At 46.0% G+C, this 26,823-nt stretch overlaps 1 protein-coding gene across 1 annotated transcript; it reads left to right on the forward strand.

Annotated features, from left to right (window-relative positions):
- Positions 1 to 2,668: 2,668 nt before the first annotated feature.
- On the forward strand, positions 2,669 to 25,417 carry Tigit (T cell immunoreceptor with Ig and ITIM domains). The gene is made up of 5 exons (XM_005386413.2): positions 2,669 to 2,676; positions 4,666 to 4,745; positions 6,159 to 6,488; positions 9,932 to 10,038; positions 24,482 to 25,417. Exons 2-5 carry the CDS (start codon positions 4,682 to 4,684, stop codon positions 24,716 to 24,718), a joined length of 738 nt encoding a protein of 245 aa, XP_005386470.1. The 5' UTR covers positions 2,669 to 2,676; positions 4,666 to 4,681; the 3' UTR covers positions 24,719 to 25,417.
- Positions 25,418 to 26,823: the final 1,406 nt, after the last annotated feature.

Raw genomic sequence — 26,823 nt, forward strand, 5'->3', positions numbered from 1 at the left:
AGTGTAAATACCTGTAGTGTTCTGTCATCAAAAGAGATATTAGCTTTGGAAATAATTTGTGTGTGTACGTGTGTGGGTTTATGTGGAGAAATAATTTCTTGATTTTTATGTTACTGAGTTTTAAAAGGTCAGTTATAGTTATTGACTGTCAGATTTCTTATCAGAACTAAAATAAATGGTACTATGCTTTTAAAAATATAGACCTAATATTTAACATGAATGATTTCCTAGTTTTAAATTATTATTGACATTCTGGGTTAAAATGTTCCTGATCATTAGATATGCCATTTAATATGCTATTGGAGCCTTGTACTGATATTTTATTTAGATTTCTCCTCGATATATGGAAGCAAGATTAGGCTCTGGTTTTCTTCTAGTGTATGTGATCTTAATCATTTTATATAGTCTTTCAGTTCACTCTGCAGAACTAATGAAAAAGTTTTCCTTTATGTTCTATATCTGTATGTTTGAAATAACACTGAAATGACCTGCTTCCTTCCGTTTGTTACAGTCTCCTTGTGAAACCATCCAGGCCTGCCCGCCAGTTCTTGGTGATTAAAGAGTTCTTGAAATGGAATGGTCACTTGTACTTCTGTCTCAATCTTAGTTCTGGATGATTGAGGGGTGCATGTAGTAGGAAGTAGAATGCATTTCTCAAGGGGATGGAGGTGGGGAGCAGGTGGATAGGATCGACAGTGGCAAAGATTCCTTGCATCAGTCAGACTCTGAATCTTCTAGGCCTACCTGTTCACTTCCTTGTAAAATCCAGTTTTACCAAAGAAGCTTGCTAAGTCAGAGCAGGAACCCCCATATCTGATCAGGTTCCTCATCCATGGTTGAAGTCTGGTAGTTCTGGTCTGTCTTTACGAAGAATCCTGTTAGGTTGGTTGAGCCAAATCCCTCCCTACCGCTGTTGTTTCCTCTTAGAGCTTTCCGTGCGCTGACTGCCACCCTGCTTCTTGGCATCAGTTCCCACTCGCGCGTGCTATACTCAGAACTGAGCCCATCTTTCACCCTACTACAGAATATCACTACCCTGCTGCCAGCCTACTACACAGTCCCAAACAGTCTGGCTTACTGTGCTTGAACAAGCACCACTGAACAACTTTTCTAAGTACATGACAGCGCAGTCCCATCTAGGATGGAGCAGGGAGAGGAGAGGAGCAGCTTTGGTGGGGGATCTGTGAGAGAGGCTGAAGAGAGGCCTAAACCGAGGAGACAGCATCGGCTGCCTTTTCCCAGAGGTTTTTCTTCTGAGTCTGCATTCCAACCCACCCTGGGGGTTTTCTGTTCTGTTTTTACAGCTAAGAAGGCAAAGGAAATCTTCCAGAATCTACGGAACTTTTTGGCAGCCTTTGGGGATGACGGGAATCCTCAGAGTCACTCGCTAAACAGAATTTGGACCAACAGAAGTCAGTGATCCCACCCCCGAATTAGACTCATTCACATTCAGTGTAAGCCAAGGTCAGCCATAACCCCCGGGGTGCACAGACTTATTTATTAATGAGCCTTAGATCACAGATCTTTTTGGGTTGAGTTGGATTTTTGAAGCAGCTCTCTCTCCGAGTGCCTTTCCAATAACCACCCCATTGCTCAGATATCGCCGCCCTGCGCGGTTTTGCAATGATTGTGAGGTAGATGAGGGGGAGGCAACACGGCACATTCTTTCCGGCAGTATTTGTCTTCCGGACTCCCGCAGAGCTGTGTAGAGAGCAGGAGCTGGCCTTCTTGCCGCCTTCAGCCACAACAAAGTCTGCCACCAGGGGGCGCTGGTGTGCGGGGCAGAGCGTGGGAGGGCTACCCGAACGGGTCACTGCCCGCCGCAGATGCAGGATGTTGGGTTAGAGGCAAGGACAGGAGGGACACACGTTGTGAGGATTCTGGGGCTCCTTCTACTACTTCTGACTGAAGAAGAGACTGTAGAGGGGCTGAAGTCCAAGGATGCTGCTGAGAGATCAGTCTGTGCCCTGAGAGAACCCTGGGTTTTTCCTGGGCACAAGCCCCAGGCCTTGGGGAAAGTGTGGCATCTCCCAGCCCTCTTCTCCCAGAGCTGCAGGCCCAGCTCAGGGATGGGTCAGGCCTGGGCCTCAGGAACTGGCTGAGGGTTCCTGCAGGGCTCTCAGCAGGCCAGGGGAAGGCTGGGCTGTGAAAGGATGTGCTGGCGGAGTGTTCTGAAGGCACTCACTTCTTCCCTTTCTTCAGACAAGTGTGAAGATCCGCACCTCCACACACCAAGGCTGACCAGCCCCGTCCAACCCTCGCCCCCGAAGTCAGGGGAGAAAAAGAAGTACGTTGGCTCATTTTAGAGCATCCAGAGAGATTAGCACAAGACTGAACTGAGAAGCTCATACTCTACCACACATGCTGCCAACTGGCCCCAAACAGAGTAGACCTGGAGGGCTCAGACCAGGACTGCTTCCTGGAGCTGGCAGTGGCCATTGCTGTGGGTGGCAGGACCAGTGAGGCTCCATGTGGGAGAGAGCCACACAGAGGGGCTTGTGGAAGGTTCCCTGGAAGACTCTTATGTCTCTTAATTTCCACCAAGGCAGCTGGGTCTAGTGGGCCCAGTAGCCGCTCACCTGTGTCCTCATGTTTTTACCTCAGACCCATGTGACAGAATGAAGAGGTCCTCCAGAGCGCTGGCCTTGGAGTCCAGAGACGATGGCTTCCCTCTTGGTAAAGTACATTACATAGAGAGAGATCGCCTCCTCTGATTTTCTTTTCAGTTCCTTCATTAATATGGTTATCAATACTATAATCGATGTGTTGGACTTTACTGTATTCCAGGCACTGTACTAAACACCTCGCTAAACTCTAGTTCATCAAATCTTCACAACAGCCCACTGTGGGAGGTTCTGTAACTCTCAGACACAGATGAGGAAACTGAGGCTCGAGGCAGTTGAGTAGTTTTCCTTTGGTCACCAGCACAGGATGATTTGGGTCCCAGTATTACTGTATAGTGCCTTGTTTCCCTTGAATGTCTCTGAAGAACACCGTTGCTCAGAATGCACTTGCCATGTTCTTCTTGGGACTGGTTGTTTAGAAATAAAAAGAAAAAGTCTTTAACTTCTTTTTTTAACCAGCTGTTAAGTTTCTTCGGATTTCTCATTACATAAGGGAAGCTGCATTTCTTTTGCTCCCACCCACCCCACTATAGAAACATATAGGCTGTCAATTTTCACAGAGCAAATGCAAACATCCACCTTTCCATGTGCTGTGGTCCCACCAGCTGCTCCTGGCTCTTCCACCTCACAGCTCTGCTTTGGCAGCCAATTTTGGCCTCACCCCTCCCATTCAACCTCAGTGCCATCCTTTGGATAGTGTTAGGTGCAGTTGCTCTTTCAGCTGAAGGCACTGTGGCTACAGGAAAGTTTGTGGAGAGGTCTCTCGATGTGAGTTTTGAAGGGCAGGCTGACTTTGGGTAGGTGCAGAGAAGCTGGCAAATACATTCATTGTCTGGAGGACTGGAGGCGGGGTGTGGGTGGCACGTGGGTCATGGTGTAGAGTTGAGAGTGGGCAGAACCCAGCGCCTGAGATAGAGCACCCTGCAGAGAAGAAGCCTTGATGGAAGGAAGTGCGCAGGGAGTCTGTCTGGGATGGAGGGGGCAGGACACCAGGCTTGCGATATTCCCCCTCGCGAAGATGCAGACATGCAAGGCACTGACCTGGGAGCATGTCCAGGTAGCGGTGGTGAGAGCCTAGGAGGCAGGTGAATGTGGCTGCTCCAAACTCTCCTCTGAAATGGCCTCCCAAGAGAGCACAGTCATGAAAACTCTTCTAAGGCAAAGCTGTGATTCTTCAGAGTACGGCATGGAGTCTGGTGTTCTGTCAGCACTCAGGGACTTAAGTGAATGGAGGAAGTTGGGTGCGAGGAAGAGGGGAAGGAAGGAGGGATCTGTCAACTGTAGGACCTCGTGATGAACTGGGTGCCCCAGATGAGCATCGACCGATCTCCTTCCAGGCTCCAGGCCGGGCCATGGGGCTCCCTCCTCTCCGCATTTCCAACTTTGCCGGGCTCACTGTGTAGAGGATAGCTCAATCTTCTCACCTCTTCTGATTCCACTTCCTCAGAGGAACCAGGCCAGGATCCAGTGAAGTCTCAATCCAGATAAACAAGACAAAAGTAGGATTTGAGGAGCGGACTTCATTCAAAGAAAGTTGCTCTGTTTGTCAAAGACCTTTCTCTCACCCATGTGTTGTCCCCAGTTGTTAGATTTCAAAGGCAGTGTCTGGCCTTCCAAGTGCCACTCTTACCAGTTCCTCTTATTGCTGTACTTTCCTCAGCACAGGGTGGAGTTAGGGGAACCCACTCAACAAGCAGTTCCTCATCGGCAACAGATGCCTTTGAACCCTTTATTATAAGGCTGGTTTTTTTAAGTGCATGAAGATAGAATTTAAAAAGGATAGTTTACTTTATAGTCAACCAAGTCTAGTATACTTCTACCCAGATGTTTTGGTTTATTTGAAAGTGCATCTCCTTCACAGTCTTTCTTGTGGTTCATTCTGTGCACTTTGTTTACTTGTTGAGAGTTTTACCTGGTTTTGACACTGCTTTTGCTGAACTCAGTTTTTCCGAGACCCTCTTCTGTCCCCGGCTTAGTTTCACCTTGCCAGCTGCTGTTGGCCAGTTTCAGTCATAGCGGAGGCCGCGTGTCTTCCTGTCAGCGCCTTGGGCAGAAGCATGCGCTGGTGTTTGTTCCTGATCTGGGCTCACAGCCTGAGGCAGGCTGCCCGTCTCACCTCAGGTAAGGCCTGAACACCTTGCAGAGCAGGAGGGAGAAAGAATAACACTGATCTCGGCACTGAGGCCGGGTGCCCCGGGAGGGAGGGTCTAAAGTTCACACTGCTTCGGTTTGAGGGATGGAAGCACAGGTCTGTGGTCCTGTGTACCCTTACGTGAGAAGGGGCATCTCTGAGACAGAGGTGAAGCTCTGTTTGGATGGAAGATGCAGGAATTTGTGGATCTTCAGGTGGGGGATTCTGAATGGCCAGAAAGAAAGGTGGCAAGTGAAGGAAAGGGAACCAAGAAAGAGGCCTCAGAAGTTAGCCTTTAGAAGCTCACTCCTGCGCTGTCTACTTTTCCTTTTCTGAGGAACCTTCCAACCAAACAATGTAGGTATTTCTCTGTTGATCAAAAATGTCTCTTTCACAGATTCTGTAGGGTCTAACCACTGTAGACTGAATTTTTATTAGATTTATTTCTTCTTTACTAAAAATCAGAGACAAGGATTTCTGAGGGAGGGGGACTTGAATTCTTGAAAGCTGTAGTAGAAATTCATTGGATTGTTGTCCTCTGAACCTGCTGGGGTGGAGAGGGACCCGGGGAGCTGGGGAAAGGTAGGCAACTGAAGAGGTTGGTTTTCCCTGGGACAAGCAGAGTTTCTTGCCAGATCTACTTTCCCTGGAATTTCTTGGCTTTCCTGAAGACACACCAAGTGGCAGCCAACCAGACAGCCACGTTTTATTGCAAAGGCTGAGACACCCAGGACAGCATGAGGGTGTTGGAAGATCTCACACTAGAAGAGATGGTGCTGGCAGAATTCATTGTACATGTTTGTAGTACATAATGTTTACATTCCTTATGTGGAGCTGACACATGTACATAGCATGTACATAGTTCATGTACATGTACTTGCATGCATTCTAAGTAGGAGGACAAAAGAAACACATGCAAATAATAATGAGCCAGTTATGAGGTGATTCAACAGAACGCCCCAAGAGGGTGAGAGTCGCACAGTAAGGGCCATGAGTGTGAAAGGCAGAGGGTGGTCGTGACAGCCTGAGGTCCTAAAAGATTCTGGGGAGGAAGTGCAGCTTTGAGGAGCCTGGAAGTGGGAGCCTGATGGGGGAGTGGAAGCAGAGGTGACAGAGGAAAGGAGTGGGCTGGAGAGAGCGGAGCAGCGTGGAGAAGGCCTCAAGACCGGAAAGGGGCCTTGGGCTGGGCCCGGAGGCTTGAATGGTAGCCGTGGAGAGAAGGTTCTCTAGAAATTGGGGGAACAGGAAACAAGAGCAGTCTCTATGGAGAGGATAAGAGGTACTGGAGGAATTATGGTTCGTGAAACCAACTGGCCTTGGAACACACTGGAATTTCTATGGGAAGATTGAAAGCGGTGGTTGACCTGATCTCATCTCATCATCTCTTTTTTTCCTCTCCCTAGAGTCTGTGGAAGGTACAATAGTAACACAGGGGAACATCCTGGCAAAGGAAGGTGGCTCTGTCGTCTTACAGTGTTACTTCTCCTCCACGACGGCTAATGTGACCCAGGTCAACTGGGAGCAACAAGACCAGCTCTTGGCCATTTATCACCCTGACTTTGGGTGGTACATCAACCCAGTCTGCAGCGGGCGGGTGTCCCCAGGCCCCAGTGCAGGCCTCACCTTCCACTCACTGACTATGAACGACACAGGGGAGTACTTCTGCATCTACCACACCTACCCGGATGGGATTTACAGGGGGAGAATCTTCCTGGAGGTCCGAGGAAGCTCAGGTACGTGCACTGGAGCAGGGTAGCTGAGGAACTTCTTTCTCTAACACGGAAAACACCATGAAGGCTCGCTTGGGAGTAGGACTTCCGCATCTCCGAGCACACTGGACCTCCCTGAGGAGCTTTTAGCCGTGGTGGAGCAGAGGTAACACTGAACAGGAATATTATAAATGAAGTGCAAAATAAAAGATAGATAATAAGAAGTAGGGAGATAGATCTTTCTCAAAGGGAGAAGAGGATTAAAGGGAGGGAAAAGGGATGGAAAAGGGAGTTAAGATGTGCTATGTACATGTGTCAGCACCACATAAGGAATGAAAACATTATGTACCACCAACACGTACCAATAAAAAAATTTGAAAAAAATAAAGGAAAAAAATAAGGACTATTGATACCAGGGAGCACCCAGACCAATGAATTCAGTCTCCAGGAACAGAGCTTGGATGTGACATATTCCCAAAGCAGGACCTAGTAATGCTGTGCTTCCATCAGAGGCACAGCGTATATCAACAAGGAAGCTTTGAAGATGAGGTCATATACGAAGGGTGTTCATCTGTCGTCTTAGTATCAGTAGTGAAAATTAGAATTAGTCCTTATGTTTACAAATATTAGAGCTGGTTAAAAACAAAGCGCAGCCCATCCTCAGTACATGGACAGTAGTTGATATTTGTGTGGTATTTCAAAATTTCCAGGATGCCCCCATAGTTGTTATCTATCTGGATGCTTAAACCGAATCTCCAGATACTGGGAAAGGATTATATATCAGATCCAAGTGACAGTGTGGCAGATTGGTGAAGAGCCAGACAGCCTGGGTGCACATCATGCTCTGCTGTTGACTCAGACAAGATAACCTAGCTCCTCCGTGAGTCAGTCTCCTCATTAGAGCACTGAGGGTAGAGGTAAGACCTTAGGAGATGCTGGTGTAAGACTAAATTGCCCTCTACACATATGTCTTTAGAACAGTGCCTGGGTCAGGGTGAGCACCGTGTAAGTGTTGCCTGAATACGATTCCCATTTGCCTGGTGGAGGTGGAAGCTCAGACTTGGAGTTGCTCAGAGTGAATGAGCTGATTTCAACATGGGTATTTTTAGTGATGAAACACCACACTCAGAATTTCTACTTACTGCCATCAGGTTGTGTTAGCGATGAAGTTTTATGAGTTTTCAAAATTTGTGTACATTGAGCAGCTAAAAGGTTACCTACTCAAAGTCTCTTTTCAAATGTTACTGCTTGGCTGGCTCTGATGTAAGCCAAATGCAGTAAGCAGTTCAGATCCAGTCTCTGGATTCACACTGCCTGGGGCTGACTGTTTTTGTGTGTAATGTGGGCAAATTATTTAGCTTTTCCCTAGTTTTTACATCTATGAAATGTGGTGGCCTGTCACCAGACTGTGGGATCACAGCAGGAGGGAGTCCAGGCAGAAGTACCCATGAGAGGGAAGCCCCAGGAAGCGCAGAACAGAACAGAGGGGAGCTGTGTCTGTTTGCTGGTTTTTGAGCCAGACATCCAGGGCGGACGCTGCTGACAAGCTCCTCCCTGGCCTCAGGGGCACAGCTGTGGAAACAAGGAGATGAAGGGCACGGGTTTCTTCCCTGAGTTCCGCAGTCAGTTCCTTCTGGGGAGACAGCTCAGAAGACGCTCTGCTGGAACCAACGCTTGCCCAAGGCCTGTAGGTTTCCTCTCTTTTTGCCACTGTGGACCCTGGGAAACACCACTGACCACTTCCTGTCTCTTCCGGTTTCTCCAGGGGTCAGTTGCTACTGTGAAATCTCGTTGTCCTTTTACTATGTGCAATAACTCCAACCCTATCTTCTTCTTTATTTTTATTCTTGCAGTTTTTGGGCATTGAACCCAAGGTCTTCATGCTTGAGCTACACTCCCAGGCCTTTTTTACGTTTTATTTTGAGACAAGGTCTCCCTAAGTTGCTAAGTTGCCCAAGCTGGGCTCAAACTTTCAATCTTCTTGCCTCAGCCTCTCAGAGTACTGAGAATACAGATGCACACCACCGTTCCTGGCTAACGCTGGCTTTTCTATCTCAAACCTTAGTCCAAGTCCCTACTGACTATAATAGCTAAGCAGTTTCTAAACTTGAACTTAACCTAAACTTGAACTTAACCTTAAGCTAACCTCGTTAATAGGTGCGAGCACTTGTGGTGGTGCTTATCTAAGGACTGCTCCTGTTTCAAAGACCTTGAAGTCTTTCTTCTGTGACTACAACTAGGATGAGAGGAATGGGTGCTGTTATTTCAAACCAAAATTTCCAAGTGAACCTGATCCACTTATTTAATATCTTAAATACCTCTGTGGTCCCAAGTATCCCTAATTTATCCTTAAACCTAAAACCAAACCCATCATCATAATCCTTTTAAAAAATTTCATCACAGTTTTATCTTCCCTTTGCAATTGTCCTCAAGTTGTAGGAGAATCCTGTCCTGGTCCTGTCTCCCGCCCTCGCTCTGGCCTCCTCCTGTCTCTGGTTCTGTAGGGAGCTGTTGTGGCCCCGCTGAGCCCCAGGTGTGACCACTTCGCCTCTCCCCTGCCCTTTCTTCCCAAAGGACTCCATAGCGGTGGCCACCAGGGGCTGGCCTGGCCCATGGTGCCCGTGTCCTCAGAGTCAGCGGAGCATGGTGTAGGGGGTTGGATATTGCAAGCACTGTCTGTGTGCTGCCTAGACCCCTGAGTCCTACCCACGACACTAGGGAGGAGCTAAGGAAGGGAGGAAGTGGCCTGGAAACCCTTCTGTCCTCTGCATGGTGTGTATGGGGCTATTATCTCGTTTCCCTCATATTCTCCTTGAAGCAAGTATGTCTGTCTTCAAAACTCCTCTCTTGCCTTTTCTTCCTTCCAGTTACATTGTATGTTTTCAAGAAACTCACTTGTTCATGTTTTCATTCATACTGTAAATATTTATTGAGCATCTACTATGTGCCAGGTGCTGGGAATACACCAAAGCATAAGGTTCGGGAGGCTCACTCCTTCCAGGTTTCCACAGCCTAGCTGAAAATCACTGTCACAGTGTTAAGGTAAAAAGGTAGACGCCTTTTCATTTTGTAGCTTAGTATTAATTTCATTTTAATTTCTAAGTGAACTATTTCTACTGGTATGGATATATGTATATAGGAAAATGTTCACTTTCTGTGTTTCCTTCTGGACGGTGTTAGGTGTTCACTGAAAATGATTTTGTTGCATAGAGGGAAGGAGTGTTAAGAATGATCTGCTCTTGCTCAAATACCTACCTTATGCCTCTACCTAGGAGATCAGTCACAAGTTTTGTGACAGGCCGGGAGGATGCTCTACTTTCCGGAGAGTTGGGCTTAAATCTGTCGGTCTTGTGGTTAGAGGAAAGGCCCGGCAAGGCCCTACCTCTGTCTTGAAGCTGAGGCTTCACTGGGGAAGGCAGCTTTACTTCCAGCCCCCATCATTCACCTCTCTTTTGTCCTCCTTCTAGTGGGTGAGACCAGCACCTGGTTCCAGATTCTATTGCTTGGAGCTGTGGCCGCAGCGGTGGGGATTATCTGTGCAACAGCCTTCGGGCTGGTCGCACTGGCCAGAAAGGTAATGGGTGTGGCTGCGCATCTCAGGCACCAGTAGCTCCATCCCTGTCGCCCTGGTGCTTTCGCGTCATTTTCCTTTCAGGAGACCCAAGTGTGGTCTCCCCACTGCTCCCTCTGCCTTTGCATGGTGTTTGTCCTGCATGTAGTATGCTTGTGTTCTTCCCTTGTCCCTCTTCGGGCCTCGGAACTCCTAGAAGGCTGTACCTGCCTCCTATCTGTCTTGCTGTCTCTACAGTTACTAGTTCCCGCCTGTCCCTTAAGCTACTGCTCCGAGAGTGTGATTTTTGTTACCATGAATTGGATGCAGTGTAGGCGATGTTTACTCTCCGCTAGGCCTTGCAGGAGAGGAACCCATTTATTTTTCACACCTATTTGGTAGCGCTGCATAGCCCAGCTCTTCTGCAGGATGGGAAGTAAACACTTCAAAGTGTAAGAGTAGCAGATACTTGGCTAGGCCAGGAGGCTGTGCATGCTCTGTTACTGTAGCTTCAGAGGATGTGTGGCTGAAAGAGTTGCGGTTGGGGACCTGGAAGGTTTACCTTCTCATTCTGTGCGGAGCATATGATTTGAGGGTTGTTACTTAATTTTTCAGGTCTCCCTTTCTCATGTGTAGAATGAAGGTAATAATTCTGCTTGCTGTGTATCACAAAGTTGTGATGAACAGGTGGCATTTCACGTGAAAGCTCTGTAAACGATGAAGAGTATGTCACTGTCACCACAGTGTCACATGATGGTAGCTGCTGATTGGGGTGAGTGAAGGATTCCCTTCCCACTGCACTTTGTCAGCTCTCTTGGGACCTTTTAGCCAGCCTCGCTCACCTCGCCCAACTCACTGGCCAAACATTTTGGGGAACACAGCCCTGATCCCCAGTTCTGCTTTTCACCTTTATCCCCACCCCTCTCCCTAGATTCTGACCCACTTTCCTCCTACTATGCTTCCTCTCAATTAATAACTCAGCCCTGCAGCTCCAAATTACTCTCTCTGAACTATGTACTTGGTTCTGTTGCTGCTGGAGTGTGTGGTTTTAGAGGGGCCACCCCATTTTCTTGACAGTCGTCTTTATTTTCCCTGTTTTACTTTGTATATTTGTGAATTATTTCTTTTTATTATTAAAAAGACTTATTTGTCAGTTAGGCATTCCTTTACTGATTACAGTAGACATCATAAAATGTATCCCTGACTTAGTAAAATGTATCTGTATTAGTACTAACCAGTTTTTATCATTTCCTGGAATATGCAAGAACCTTAGAGTATGAATTATTTTTATTTCTGTCCCTCTCCAGCTTATTGCTATCATTACTATCATTTTCAATTCTGTGCATTTTAAGCCCACAAATAAATTATTATTGTTGCATGAGTCAATATTCATTTCTGGTTGGTTTCTTGACCCACTGTAATTCCCGCTGAGTTGCTATGGCACCTAGCCAATATGGCACTGGAGGTCCGTGGTATGGTGCTAAGTCACTATGGCATCCAACCAATATGGTGCTGGACACTAGAGGCCATGGGCCAAGCCCCACCCTCCTTCTGCTGAGTCAAATTACAACTTCTTACTTCCCTTTTTGTAATATCCTGTTCCCTTTTCCCATGCTCCCACCCAATCCTGGTCTGCCATGTCAGGTGGTCTGCCTCCTAAACCCCACCTCTAGCCTGGGGCTATTTAACCTTGGACCCCAGGAAAGATCCTTAGAAGCCACGTTTTCCTCTTTCCTGTGGCTTTCTCTGCACCCACAATAACGGCATTTTATTCTCCTTTACTTCTCTCTGTGCTGGAAAAACCTATCAATTTCAATTTACCCTATCTGTTGCTCTTCACTTTATCCTGGGTGTCCTCTCTTGTAATTGTGGTAATTTCCCTTCCACCTGAGGAATATCCTGTGGTATAGTGCCAGGATGGCTGGCAATGAATTATTTTGGTCTTTGTTTGTTTTAAAATGTTCCCTCCACCCAGAATTTTAAAATGATATACTTATTTTACTAGCTATAAAGTTGTATGTTGGCAATTGTTTTCTTTCAGCATCCAGAAAATAGCATTTCATTATCCAGCTTTCTGTATTTTGTTGAGAAAACAGGTCTTGTTTTTGTTCCTTTGAAAACATGGTCCCTTTTTTTTGGTTCTTTTAAAGTGCCTTGTCTTTACTTCTCAGCAATTGTATAATGATATGATTAAATGTAGTTACCTTTGTATTTATTTGTTTGGGTTTGAATGGAATGCTTTTTCAATATGTGGTGTGACGTTTTTTGTAAGTTTGGGGTCGATCCTAGCCATCATCTCTTCATATATTACTTCTCTATTCTTGCTGTCTTCTCCTTCTGGAGCTTGAATTACACATATTTTAAACATTTTTACTTTTCTCCCACATTTCTTAGACTTTTTTTCTGTGTTTCCATCCATTTGTTTCATCCTATTGAATAGCAGGTTTTCTTCTGACATATGTATCTTGCAGTTTGCTAAGTAAGTATCTCTTTTAATGTATCTGGTTTTCTATGTAGGCCACAGTTTGTCAAAATTCCCCACCTTGTGTTTTAAGTCTTTAAAAATGTTAATTATTTTGAAGTCTGTAGATGATAATCCTATTAACTAGATGCTCCATGGGTCTTTTCCTATTATCTACTTTTACTTGTATATTGATCAGATCTTCTTGGCTGACATTTTTCATTGAGTACTGTGTATTCCACATGAAAAACAGAACAGTTAATTTGAGGATTTCATAGGATCATCTGCTTCTAGAGAATATTTCCTTTGCATCTGGAAGGTGGTTAGTCTGGTACTAGCAACACTAGGTCACCAGAGTTAAATCAGTTCTGAGAGATTATGCAACTGGATTTCAACTCCTGCTACCCCCTTACTTCTAGGGTGTGGTTCTTTTTGGATCCCAATTAAATGCTTGTAGTGTTTCCCAAACTATCCCTTCTGTGACAGTTCTGAGCTCTAGATTTCATTCATCTAGCCACAAGCTGTATGTAGCTTATTTGGTTCTCATCTATAACTTTCAGGCAGTTGTCTTCAGGAGAGAATGCTCCTGAATTTTCATCTTTCTGGTTTTACTTCATCTCCTGGATCTTGCTCCTAAGCCCACAAATTCCTCCAAAGTTTGCATATCTCTATTTGCTTCAAAGAGATATTTCTAATATTTTTTCATCTTTTCTAGCTGTTTTCAATAGAAGGGTTGGTTCAAAGCACCATGATCAACTATAGTTCCCACCCGAAGTAGAACTCCTGTTTTTGATGTTATGTTTCATATCCACATTCAAAACTTGACTTTTACTAGTAGAGCAAACTTAGCTGGCTGTCGGATCACTCATCCAACTCTGTCCAGGGTGAACAGGTCTCCCGAACTAAGTGCCCACAGATGTGTAAGAAAAAAGAAAACCAAGAGAACCAAAGTTCTGTGATCAGGTGCTAGCAGCCTCTAGGAATGACCCCTGATTTCCATATTCAGTGACCTTTTATTCAGAAGGAACCCCTGGAGGCAGCTGAGGAATTGGAGGATATCAACTGTTTCAGCAAGAACAATACAACTCAATTATCATAGGAATGGGACTTGATGGCTTAGCCATCATGTTATCTACCTTCCCCTATAGCTCAGCAAAGCATCTAGTATTGACCCCGGGACTTACAATGCTTATGGTAGACTTCCTCCAGAACCCAACAATCAAGGCTTGGTCAGGCCTCAGGCAATACACAAAATAGTAACTAAAGAATGTCCTTCTCCACAGCTGGCCACCTTCTCTTTACTTTGGCTCCCTGTAATCAAGATACCCTTTGGGTTTTAGCCCCTCAGTTCCTAAGGCCCGAGCAGCCACTCTCTCTTCATCCTACTGGGTCCTCGCCAGTCCCAGTGAGGAAGCCATTTATACAACTTTGTATTTGTAAGCTCTGGTTCCATCTTATTGCTGAGTTCTTATCTCTTTTTCCTCTTTCTCCCTCTCCCAGAAAAGAAACACCATTTGACTTTTTTCTTTCTAATTTAACTTCTGCTTGACTTATTTTTACTCTTGTTACTCTCCCCAAAACCACAGAGACTGATTCCTTCTCTAGGCTTCCAAGTTAGGAAGAATTAATCAAACCAGAAGTGAAGTAATATGAAAGTGTTGTTGTAATGCTTAGGACTCATGGTATTTTGCATTTTAAATAGCTTTAATTCTATATCCTTGCCTTGTCTCCATCCTGATTAAAAAATGAAGAAAGCACAAGGTCCTTTACTGTATGCTTATTTGACTGAGAAGAGATTAGAGTGAGGAGAGGGACAGATATTTTGGTATCGGAGCCAAAACCACAGTCTTAGCTGCAAATTGCCTAGGTTTTCCCCAGTTATGCTTCTGCCATGCTCAGGGCACCTGATGGATCTTGCCGATTTGGTCCTGTGGGAACTACAGAGACTCTCCAGTGGTTGGAAAAGCTCAAACAATTGATGATCTCCTTGGGAAAGTTACATGAGGCCTTAGAGCAGCAGGTGACTGCCCGAGGCGCCCATTTCTCTGCAAAAATCTGTTGTCTTATGGTTCACACTTACTTCGTGGGTATGAGACAAACACTGAGGTTGCCGACCTTCCTGCTTCACAGAGATGTGGCCATTTACTATTATTCAACAGGGTGTGTCCCACAGGATGCTGGAGACCTAGCAGCACCTGAGCTGTGGTTGGTGTTACCGAGGATGCCCCAAATCCACAGTATGTTCATCTATTCCTTGGCTATCTCAATACACATGATCAGGAAATGAGACCTCTAAGGAAAGGTGAGACAAGAGGGGCAATTGGCCAGAGGAAGAGGTGAAAAGAATGACAGCTGATCTCCAAGCTGGGAAGGGAGCAGCTGTGCTGGTTGGCGACCTCATGCCATTTGTCACCAGTATTCTGCGACTCTGGAATGGAAGGATCAGCTGGGTCCTTAGAGGCAGAACGCATCTTGCTGTGAAGGATTTGAAGCTGGTTATTCCTAATGCTGGGCAGCCTTTGGTCATCACAGATGTTGAGAAGGAGGAAAGGGTGCAAAGGGCGCACCAGTGGCTCCCCAGTCGCGTTGCTCCTCTTCTGTGATGTTTTATTTACCAGCCCTGTCCTCTGGCTCCACTGCTGCTGTCTGCTTCAGCCTTCTCCGCTTCTTTCTTGTACTTCCGCCGTTGTATGCAGTGCGCACTCTCTCACTGCTCAAAGCATTGCACTTGCATTATTCAAGGTCCCAGCAGGGAACACAGAGTTCTCTGAAGTGGGTTGTGCAAGGACAGCTTAATAAAGGGATTTATAAAGGTCTGTTCAGTAAAGAAGGAAGCCATAAAAGGGAGCATAGCAGTGTTGTAATAACCCCATTGTTTTTGAAGGGAGAAAAAGAGAAGTACTAGAATCTGGGGGGAGAGAGAGTTGTCTGAAGGGGGCTAGCTGGAGAAGTCTGTAATCTTCAGCTGAGAGCTACAGCCAACACAAGGCCACCCTAAGGAAAGAACGCTGGGGAGTCCAAGCCTTCGCCTCACTCTCCTTCCCCCCACTCACCTACTGTTGTTCTGCATTGTCTGGACTCAAACTTCAGACAGAGACAAGAGAGGCACCCACTGATGCAGCAAGTAGGGCCCAGAATAGGGTGGAGATGGTTGGAAACTGGAGCCAAGGGGCGAATGGACCATATCCGCAACAGTGCTGCTCACAGACCATGAAACCAGGGAGGGATCTAGACGTCCATGCAGGTGACTGGCTTCAGCCTTCTCTCATGTATTTTTTTAATATTCTTTGAAAAAATATATATGCATTGCTCTTGGTAGCTACCCATCTGTGTCCTCTGAAGAAATACTGTGTTCTATTAGCATTTTAAAAGTCCCTGTGGGTCAGGCTTCCTTGTCTCCTATTACAGTAATTACATCCACTTTGTTTCTTAAATGCTGTCATTTGGGCTCTCTTTATCCCCATTGCTAGCAGGGGATCCAGTTCTGCAGAAGCCTCTCCTACATTAGCCCCGTCCTGTAGATGAGAGGCCCCTGAACTTATGGTGCTGGCATCCCTCTCACTCGCACTTTTCTTCCCACTGTATTATAAGAGGTCAGTACTGTACAGATGTTCCCCAAGGGCCTCGTGAGTTCAGAGGTGGAACTTTTGAGAGGTGATGGGATTGTGGGGTAGTGATAATCATCAGTGGATTATTGCATTGATGAGTTTGTAGCTAAATGTGATGTGGGAGGTGGAGTGTGTGGGCGGGCCAGTGGGGGCGTGGCCTAGAAGGGAGTCTCTCCCTCTTCCTTCTCTCCTTTCGTGCTCTCTGCTTCCTGTCTGCACACCTTGAGCAACTCTCCTCTGCCATGCCTCTCTGCTATGCATTTCTGCCGTAGAGCCGGCCTACTGTGATCTGAAACCTCTACACACTGAGAGCTGAAGTAAGGCTTTCCTCCTTTAAGTCATAGGTGTTGGGTATTGTGTCTCAGCGATGAAGTTACCAAACTAGGTAGGTGTTCTTTGCTTTTGGGTCTGTCCAGCATAATCTGCTGCTGTGATTTTGAAATTATTTAGAACAGGGATTGGCAAATTTCTGCATAAAGGGTCAGGTGAGAAATCTTTTCGCGTTTGTGGAAAATGTGGTCTGTGTTGTAACAATTTGACTCACAGTAGCGTGCAAACACTACAGATAAGGCATGAATGAGTACAGTTCTGTTCCAGGAAACCTTTACTTCTGAACACTAAAATCTGAATTTAATATAATTTTCATGTGTCATGAAATATTCTTTCTTTTTTCACCCCTAACCACTTGAAGATGTAAAAATCATCTGTAGCTTGTGGGCTGTACAAAAGCCATCAGTGGCCCAGATTTGAGCCATGGGCTTTTGTTTGCCAATCCCTGACTTAGTAGGTTCATTTTAGCTTTTTCTCTCTTCTGAGCATTGTTTCCTTCTTTCACACTTTGTCGAGGCAGCATTAGTAACTGCCTTGACAGCAGCATGTTAGACTTCTCTCCTGAGGCTTTTGTGAAGGTGTTAAATCTTGAGTTATGGGATTTGTCAATATTGACAAATTACCTTTTGACTAGTCATGTATGGTACTAAAGCACTCCTGATCCATCACCTTCAGGACTCACTTCCAGGAAGCATCTCTGAGTTCTGCCAGTACCTGTTGTCCAGATCCTTTCCTGTGTGACCTTTGCCCTTCCTTAACAACCCTGGCACTTTCACCATTCATGGAGGCTGCCAGTTTACCTAAATGAGGGTCTCATACCAACAGTCTGGGCAGATGGAGGCAGGTCTTAGCAGGTGTTACCTTCTGGGGCTCCAGGTGTAGAAGGTGGTTTAAGGCTCTCAGGAGCACCTACAAGAGAGCTCCTCCTGGGCCACAGAGAGCCCTCCTTTCCTGTGAAAACCATGACTTTGGGATAGGAGACTTACCCGGGCTGTGAATCTGACCTTCTTTGAAGTTTTGTCACTCTTAAAGTAGCTTGTGAGCCTGGACTCCAGCTGCTGGAGACAAGTGTCTTTTTGAAATGCTGTCAAAGAGAAGCTTGGACTTGCAGCTCCACTACAAATTGGTGATAGGTCTGAGGCTGCCATCTCGTCCTAGTGTATCAGCAGTATTTAGCAAAATCTACCTGATCCTGGAGTCCCACTAGATATTTACCCCATGCTCCTCAAATGCCAGAGATGTGGTAGCAGCTCTTAACCCTCTTCCATCTGTGTCTCACCCACTTCTCCAGGAGTTACAGGGCTGTGCTGCTGATTGCTGCTGAGCGATCCCTCCCTCATCTCATTCTTACGGGCTAGCATCATTCTCGGGAACAGCTGCTTTAGTTCAGGTCCTCAACAGTACAGCCTGGCATGCAGATTCTGGTGAGAGTGACTTATTGGTGTGAGCTTTCAGAGGAAAGGTAGGGAAGCAGGATAAGCCTAAGGGAAGAAGACCCAGCCTGCTTGTGACTTCAGCTGGGGACTGAAGTAAGAATTACATGCAGAGTTGGTCATATCTTGAGGCAGGAAGCTCCCTTTGGAAAACCCACTTAAGTCAATCACCAGGGAGTGCCTAAGAATGGTTCCCCGGATCAGCTGTGAGCTCACAGTCTCTGGCCTAGCATTTGGGAGATGGAGCACCAGTCAGGAAGAGAGATCTGACTAGGTCAGCATTAGCATTTCATACAGACTCTGAGAGCCAGTAGATGGTGCTTTACTTTTTTGTAAATAATTTTTTGTTCATGCATGTTTGTGATACACAATAGTGGTATTCCTCTTGGAAAATTGGTGTCTACATATAACATATATTGGTCATTTTCCATCCCTTTATTCCTCTCTCCCTGTCTTTTTCCCTCCCTCCATCCTGTCTGCCATCTCCTGGAGTCTGCCTTCTAACTTTCCATTGTCTATCTTTTGCTCTGTTCATTCATCCATTTATATTTTAGGTTGCTCATATAAGAGAAAACATCCCACATTTAACTTCCTGAGTCTGGCTGCTTCAGTTAGCCCCATGGTCTTGAGTTTCATCCATTTTCATGCAAATGAAAAGATTTCATCCTTCTTCTGTATACCACATTTTCTTTATCCACTTATCTGTTCGTTGTGTAGAGTGTAGACTGCACTGTTTAGGCACATGGTCTTTGAAATCAGAAGGACCTAGATTTGGGTCCTGCTGTACCACTTCAATAGCTGTGCCACTTAACTTTGCTGAACTTCAGTTTCCTCATCTATAAAATGCTGAGAACTGTGGCACTGCCTTCATAAGGTTGTGGAAAAACTTAAGTCAAACACTTCATGTAAGACATTTGTCAGTTTTTCTGGCATGTATTAATGACCATTATTAAGTTCTTATAACTATTACAAATTTTATTTATCATAGCACCTCGTAATAGCTGGTGCTCAAAAACTGTTTACATTGAATGAGTTTACTATGAATAAATGTTATTTGCTAAGCAGATGTTAGGAAAATTGCCCTTAAGAGATCTTTAATAAGGGAAAAGAAAGATGTGTGTCCAGATCCTGGATAGTGACTGCCAACTCCACTGCATGTTCTCCCTACATTCTCCTGGAGGGCCATGTGTCTTGGTTACTTTTCTCTCGTTGCCGAGACAAAATACCCAACACCCAAAATGAAGGAAGGAAAGGTTTATTTAGCTTTCAGTTTGTGGAGGTTTCAGTCCATACTTGGCTGGCTCCGAGGCAGAAGATAACAAAGCAACAAGAGCAAAGGGGGAAATGGCAGCCGAATAGCAAACAGCCAGAGTAAATGGGGGTGAGGGAATGGCGGCAAGCAGCTTTTTTCCCTGCCTTACTTTGTAAACAGGCTACCCCCACAGGGCATGTAGCTCTCACATAATCTCCATGCCCTCCTCTTCCACAGGCTCAGGATGTATACAAAGTAAGCACCCTGGCCTCCTGCTGAGTCACTTAGCCAAACCTCTAGACTCCCCAAGTTGACACAATGTATCAATCATAACACTCCACCCCTTGTCCACTTGGCAACCAGATACATTTCTTTAAACCAGTTTCCAGATACAAAGACATGCTATTACATTAGAACCATAACATTTCACCCCCCAAAGACTCATGCACATCCTTTTATGCAAAAGGCATTTAGTCCATCTGCAAGAGTTGCCAAAGTCCTAACAATTGCAGCATTGCTGAAGAGTCCAAGTCCCAAATCTCTGAGATGAAGGCAAACTCTTAGCTGTGACCCCCTGTACAAATGAAAAGTTAAACACTTCCAACATTCAATGGCACAAAATAAGCAGTACCATTCCAAAAGGTACAAATAGGGGGACACAGAGCATTGGGACCAAAGCAAGTCCAAAATCCAGCAGGGCTAATGTTATGTCCTGTAATTCCACATGCAGCATCTGAAGCAACTTGTGGCACATTGTAAGCTCCAAAGGGCTTGCATGAGTCCACCCCTCTGGCACTTCTGGTGGTTACAGCTTCCACGACTTCTCTCTTAGGCCTGCTTTGCTCCCTCCCTGCAGCTTTCCTCAGATGATCCACGGTCCTGGCTTTTCTAAACTTCTGAGGTCTCCAGGGCACATTTTGCTTCACACTCACAGCCTCACATACTGCCCCCTCAGGGGCACACTGCCTGGCTTCCCAGGCCTTCTGAAATCTGGGTGGAAGCCTCTTGAACCTCAGAACTCTTGCATTCTCCATGCACCTAAAGCCAGGGCCGTGGAGATGATCCCAAGGTCTGCTGCCACCTGGAGCAGTAGCCAAGTTTTCCTCTCTCTTGGCCACAGGGGTCGAGTGCCTGGATCACTGGGCACTCTGAATCCAATTCTAAGGAACAAATTCTCTATGCTGCCGCCATTCTGGAACCTGGTGCAGCCACTGCCGCCATTCTGGAACATGGTGCTCAGCAGCTTTCTTCTCAAGGCAAGGTCTTTCACCTTTACAGTTTTGAGGCTGCAAAGGGTGGAGACTTGCTGCTTCCTGTGATGCCCTCAGGCCATCTTTTCCATTCTCTTGTTCCTTCTCAGCAATAGAGATCTCCTCAGCCTTATCTTTGCAGTCCACAGCTTTACTGGAGCTTTCTTTCTGGCCAAACTCACATTTTAAATCATCCTGCTGGGCTCTTTGCTCTTGACTGTCAATATAAATCTGGCTAAAAGCCCCCAACAATAGCCATGCCACTTCCCCAACATTCGACTGCCTTGAAATTTCTTTTGCCAGATTAACCAGTCCACTGCCGCCCTTAATCTATGTCTTAGGCAAGGTCTCTGGACATGAGTAAAATGCAGACAAGCTTTCTGCCAAGCCATAACACACATCATCTGGAGTCCAAAAGCCAGTGGAGTCCTTCTCCCCAGCAGAAACCTCCTGAACCTGGTCTTTACCTGCAGGATTTCTAATAGCCTTCTGGTTTTCGGAGCTCTGACCAGAATCTCCCAGACAGAACAGCCAAAGGCATTCTAGCACTTCTCTTTCAGGCGATATCTCTGAACCTTTCCGAACACTTCCCACAAGCCATTTCCAAAGGCTCTTGAACCACATGGTCAGATATAGTCACAGCAACGACCCCACTCCTCTGGTACCAAATTCTGTCTTGGTTACTTTTCTCTCATTGCTGAGACAAAATACCCAATGCCCAAAACACAGGAAGGGAAGGTTTATTTAGCTTACAGTTTGTGGAGGTTTCAGTCCATACTTGGCTGGCTCCGAGGCAGAAGATAACAAAGCAACAAGAGCAAAGGGGGGAATGGCAGCCGAACAGAAAACAGCCAGAGCAAATGGGGGAGGGGGAGGATGGCAGCAAGCAGCTTTTTTCCCTGCCTTACTTTGTAAACAGGCTACCCCCACCTAAAGGGTGTGTAGCTCTCACATAATCTCCATGCCTTCCTCTTCCACAGGCTCAGGATGTATACAAAGTAAGCACCCTGGCTTCCTGCTGAGTCACTTAGCCAAACCTCTATACTCCCCAAGTTGACACAATGCATCAACCATAACACCATGGTTCTCCTGGGAAGACCCAGCTGCAATCTCTAGCTCTCTTTGGTCCTCTAGCCTGATGTCAATGCATTAATCTCAGTCCCATTTTTGCACTGATTACAATTACAGACTCCCCCATGCAGGACAGAATGAAAATGGAACAGCTGAGGGACCCATCTCAGGCACATTTCCATTTCCCAGAGGACTTTTGGAGCTCAAAATAGTTTTAAGATTAAAAGGCACAGGTGGCTGGTCTTACCAAGAATGGGAACAAGAACACACAGCACAAAGGGTCACAATTAGCTCCTTGAGAGAGTTAAGTTGTAAAATCCATATTGCACAAATGGCTTGGAGTGCATCAAATGATGGCGTAGTCCTTTGAAACTGATGACTTTGCCTTTTGTTCATACTTGTGTGAAGGTTTAGTCTCTTCAACAGAAAAGGAATGAATAAAACAGCATGTGAGGAGAGAATGCTAACTTGTGTCTGTGCTTCTGACACTGTGATCTTTCTGCAGGCTCAACTCCTCAAGGCCTGCAGGGATGCACCATTCCTAACTTTTGATATTTGTTCACTGTGGACATCTACACAGCCCCCTGCACCCTCCCTTTCAGTCTCCCAGCCTGTGTTTGCATGCTGCTGGACTTCACCAGCTGGTGCTGGCATTTCCTAGCTTGGAAGCAGCTGCAAGGGCAGAGAGAGATTCGGTGTGCATTTGTAGCTGTTACTTTCCAAGCTGGTGGCTCTTTGTGATTCTGTCATTTAGACCTATGGTGGGGTGAGTGACCTACATTAGAGCATAAAGCCGAGAGGATGTCAGCTTCGCATTGAGCTGTCAACAAGCATCTCTTCTGCCACCCTGCTTGTGCCTGTTCTTTGATTTCCTTGTTTTAGCACAACCCTCACCTATGGTGCGCTCGTATAGATGTGACAGCTGACTTCACATCCTGATTTTACTAAACAGATTTCACTGTTCTGTCCTGTCCCATTGTCCCATAAGCGCAACTGTTGGCTGGCCATAAGGCCCTACTTTGGAAATTCAGGTTCTTTTAGAAACGGGCTGTTGAAAAAGTGTGTGTGTGTATGTGTGTGTGTGCGTGCACGCACACACAAGTAAATATCATGGTCTCCATTGCTTCACCTGCATTTTAGACCTGAGATACTGCACATCTTCATGGGTTATGAGGTTCCAAAGTGAGTGCATCGCAGACCCTTCCTTCATGGAAGTTCACTTTTCGGAGCTTAGAGAAGGCAGAAGAGTAAACAAGTTCCAGCCAGCACTGAATGTGACAGTAGGGAGCATGCAGGACATGTTGTAGCACACAGAATGGAAGTGACTCTCCCTGAGGCATGAGAAAGGCTTTGGAGCAGACTACTTACTTCAGGCCTGAGTAGGGCAGAATGAGTAGGCAGCTTTTCAGGGCCCTCCAGAAAATGTGAGATGGGTGTAACACACAAAACTGGGGATGGGGCCAGGGATACAGCTCAGTGGCACAGTGCCTGCCTGGCAAGCGCAAAGTTCTGAGTTCAATTCCCAGTACAAAAACAAAACAAAAAACCCCCCAAATCCCCCCCAAAACTGAGGAGGCACGAAATTCTGCCTGGCATTCAGAAACTACAAGAGGAAAGGTAGTTTGGTGGTGGGGGTGGATCATGGTCTAGAATTAGACTAAACCGAGTCACATCTGGGTTTGACCATGGGCCAGGGACTTCTAGTTTGTTCAGAAGCAGACATTTTATTAGGGTTGTGGCTGAGATTCCGGGAAGAAGTTAGTCCAGGCTGGGTCAGAGAAGATTATCGATAAATGGAGACTCTCTGGCACCTAGGCTTTAGAAGTGGAGCTGAGTTGGTGTGATGCAGGGCAGGAGAAGAAGCTGAAGGGCCAAGACTACATCACAAAGAGTGTTTGGGGCCATCGCAGTCTCCTGTGGGGAATGCTGTGAAATCACATTTTTCCCCCAGAAGAATGTAACTTGGTATAAAAACTTTAATTCAGTTTTATTCAAATTCCTTGACATCCTCCTGCATATCCCAGTCTGTGCACCTCCCCTGTAGATGGTGGGAGCAACTAAAAGGTTTTTGCTGAGTGTGGACTGATCCAGCTTTTATGTTTGAAAGGCTGCTCTGCAGGTGGCGGGATGAAGTTGAGCTAGAGGTAAGAAGCAGCCTAGAGCCAGGAGAATGTGAAGTGGGAGTAGGAAAAAGACATGGTGTTGGGATGGAGGAAAGCTGAGGCTTTTGATGGGTGATTGCAGTTTAGTATCAGCCTCTGGGGGTTCTGATCTCCAGGGTGCCATAAACCAGACTAGGGGAAGCAGGAGCAGGAGAAGCAAGAGCAGGAGCAGGAGAAGCAGGCGCAGGAGCAGGAGCAGGAGCAGTTTGTGGGGGAGGGGACATGATGGTTTCCTTCCAAATGAGCTGAGTCTAAGATCATTCCTAGACAGCTGGGTCTAGAGCTCAGGGCAGAGCTTGGGCTGATTTGGATGAGAGTTAGGGAATCTTCAGAGAACAGATGGTGGTTGCAGGCCCACATATGGATGAAGTGACTCAGAGACAGTGTTGGGTGTGAGAATGCAGAGGGCAGAACTTTGGGGACCCCCTTAATTTGGAGAGCCACTGTGCATAGAGAAAAAGAGCAGATTTGGCTGAAGATGAAGGAAGGGGTCTCAGAAGAGGAAGAGGAGAGTGAGAAATGAAATCATAGATGCCAGGGAGAAAGAACATTTCTAAAAGGAAGAAATAAACAATGTCAAATGCAGTAGGGGGTTAAAAAGAATAGGATGGGAAGGCTGCCTCGCTAGGCTAGTGACCGGGACGTATTGGGTCTAGAAATACCCAGGTGTGGCACATGTAGCTTCAATAAAGTAATTAGTATTGAAATACAGCTGTAACAGGTTGAGAAATTCAGGGTTAAGGAACTGGTGCTGGTAAGAACACGTGTGTGTGTGTGTGTTGAGCTTGTGCATGTGTGCAGGTAAGAAAGACAGATGATTATAACTCATACGTGTCATGTTGGGGGGTATCTTTTCAATGACCTCTCTATATATTCACTTTGTGGTTTATTTATTTCTAGAAGAAATTGCTCAGAATCCATTCTGTGGAAAGCAGCCTCAGAGGGATGCCTGCTGAACAGCAGGAAGGGAGCCCCAGCCTTCCCTCATGCCCTGGAAGCTGTGTCCAGGCAGAAGCTGCCCCTGCTGGCCTCTGCGGAGAACAGAAGGGAGACGACTATGCAGAGCTGCATGAATACTTTAATGTCCTCAGTTATAGAAGCCTGGGGAGTTTCGGCTTCCCTGGGGAGACTGGTTAGCAATCAGAAGCATCTTCTGGAGACACACGCCTGTCTTTGTGTTGTAGATGAAAGTAAGCATCTGTCTTCTCCATCCGCGCTGTGTGTGTGCTAAGAGAATGAATAGCAACTCTTTTCCACCTTCATTCCCTCTACCCTTGCTTTCCATTCCCTCACGGCAGACCCGAGGTGAATGGCTTGAGCCTCAAGCACGAATACAAACTCTAAACAAGAACAAAGACAAACTTGACCTGACTTTTTAAATCTGGCAGTTTGAGCAGATCCTGTAACTCCAAGAAACACATTCCTTCTAGTAGGAACCATTCCTTCTAGGATGACTGAAGTGTAGTCACTTAGAAATGTGCAGTACAAATGTGAGAGCCAAAGGGATTGGTGTGTCTGGGCTGGCAGGAGGAGAAGCTTGTGCAGGAAACTTGTAAGAGTTCCTACTTGCAAGGGAGCCACATCTCCTTTTCCTGTAATGTGCTCAGAGCCCATCAGTGATGGCCAATACAGGGGCTTTTAGGCTCTTCCAGGCACTTGTGGGATGCCCCCAGGCAATGCTTGTCCATTGAGGGAGCCAAGTCCTAGCCCCTGGGCCAATGTCTTTTAGCCAGTGGTTGAAAACAGAATCCAGAGAAGCCTAGATTTTTAAAACAGGGACTCTTGCTAAAGAGGAAAGAAAAGTGTGAAGTGTGTGTGTGTGTGTGTGTGTGTGTGTGTGTGTGTGAGAGAGAGAGAGAGAGAGAGAGAGAGAGAGAGAGAGAGAGAGAGAAAGAGAGAGAGAGAGAGAGTTTAAGAAGCAGAACTCTCACACTAGCTTCTTTGAGCCCTTTTATCTACTCCCTGAGCTCTTCGTGCTGGGTTGGGTGTCTGGACAGTTCATTTCTTTTGGAAGTGCGTTCAGGCTGAATCTAAAGATGTCCTCCTTCCACCATTCCTCTTAGAAGGATGAGCAGGGAGGCTGCAGTTACAGTGACTGATTTTCTTTCTCGGGCAAAGGAACTGAGAAACAATGTGAAACAAAGCTGGCTCTTGTCAGTGGCTAAAGCAAAGAATTGCCCTGCCCCTTAAGAATCATGCCAGGGTTAAACAAGAAGACAGGGCCACTCCTACTCCTCTCTGGATTTCCCCCTACTTTTCTACCCAAGAGGTATGAATTTAGGAGTAGTGAGCTGAAATCTGTCCTGAGCTCCAGTCCTTTAGAAGAAAGATAGACACGTGTAACATGCTTTTGTTTGCTGTAGCAGTTCACAGTATTTTTTCTTGCAAAACTGATGCAAATATGTAGGGACTAGAACATAATTCATGAATTGGAAATTAGCTAAAATGTAATGACAAGAAGGGAGTGGTGTTTTGATTTGGAGAAGATGTACATTGGGCTGAGGTTGGACTGAGTGTTGGGTGTTACTTAACACAATTATGGTAATTGGGAAACGTTTGCAAATACCATTGGGATGTGATAAAATACAAAAGAGCCTATAGATGTTGGAAATGGGTCAGGTTACTAAAATGAGATCCAACTTGACAGAAAATAAATTTCAAAGTGGAATTCACTGAACTAGATTCTCCTGAGAACCAGTGAAGACATCTATTACAAGCTGGATTCCTAAAGACATGTGACGTCCAGGACAGTAGCCACTTTCCACCTACAGCTCTCCAAGCACTTGAGATTGGGTTCATGTGAACTGCGGTAAAATACTCATAAGATTTTGAGGACAATACATATGAATCATGAGAATGTAACTATCTCATTAGTAATTTAAAAATATTGATTGTATGCCAAAATGGTAACTTTTGGATATACTGGATTAAATAAAATGTTATTCAAATTAACTTCATTTTGCTTTTTAAATGTGGCTGTTGGAAAATTTACTGTTGACTGTGTGGCTCTCATGACATTTGTGCTGGGACATGCAGCTCTCGGTTGTAAGCCCAGCCCAAGCTGGTTCTTAGGGACAGTGTCGCTGTATGTCTGTTGGTCTCTGTTTCTTATCTGCTATTCAGAATAGTGTTCGAGGAAGTTTTCCCTTCTTATTAGGTCTGCTGAGAAGTCTCACAGGGGAGACTGAGGTTGGGGACCATGGAGTGCTGACAGAAACATCCCAAATTCCTCTGTCAGTGCC

This window comes from Chinchilla lanigera, unplaced genomic scaffold (genome assembly GCF_000276665.1).
Source record: "Chinchilla lanigera isolate Chin_1 unplaced genomic scaffold, ChiLan1.0 scaffold00026, whole genome shotgun sequence".
Lineage (NCBI taxonomy): Eukaryota > Metazoa > Chordata > Mammalia > Rodentia > Chinchillidae > Chinchilla > Chinchilla lanigera.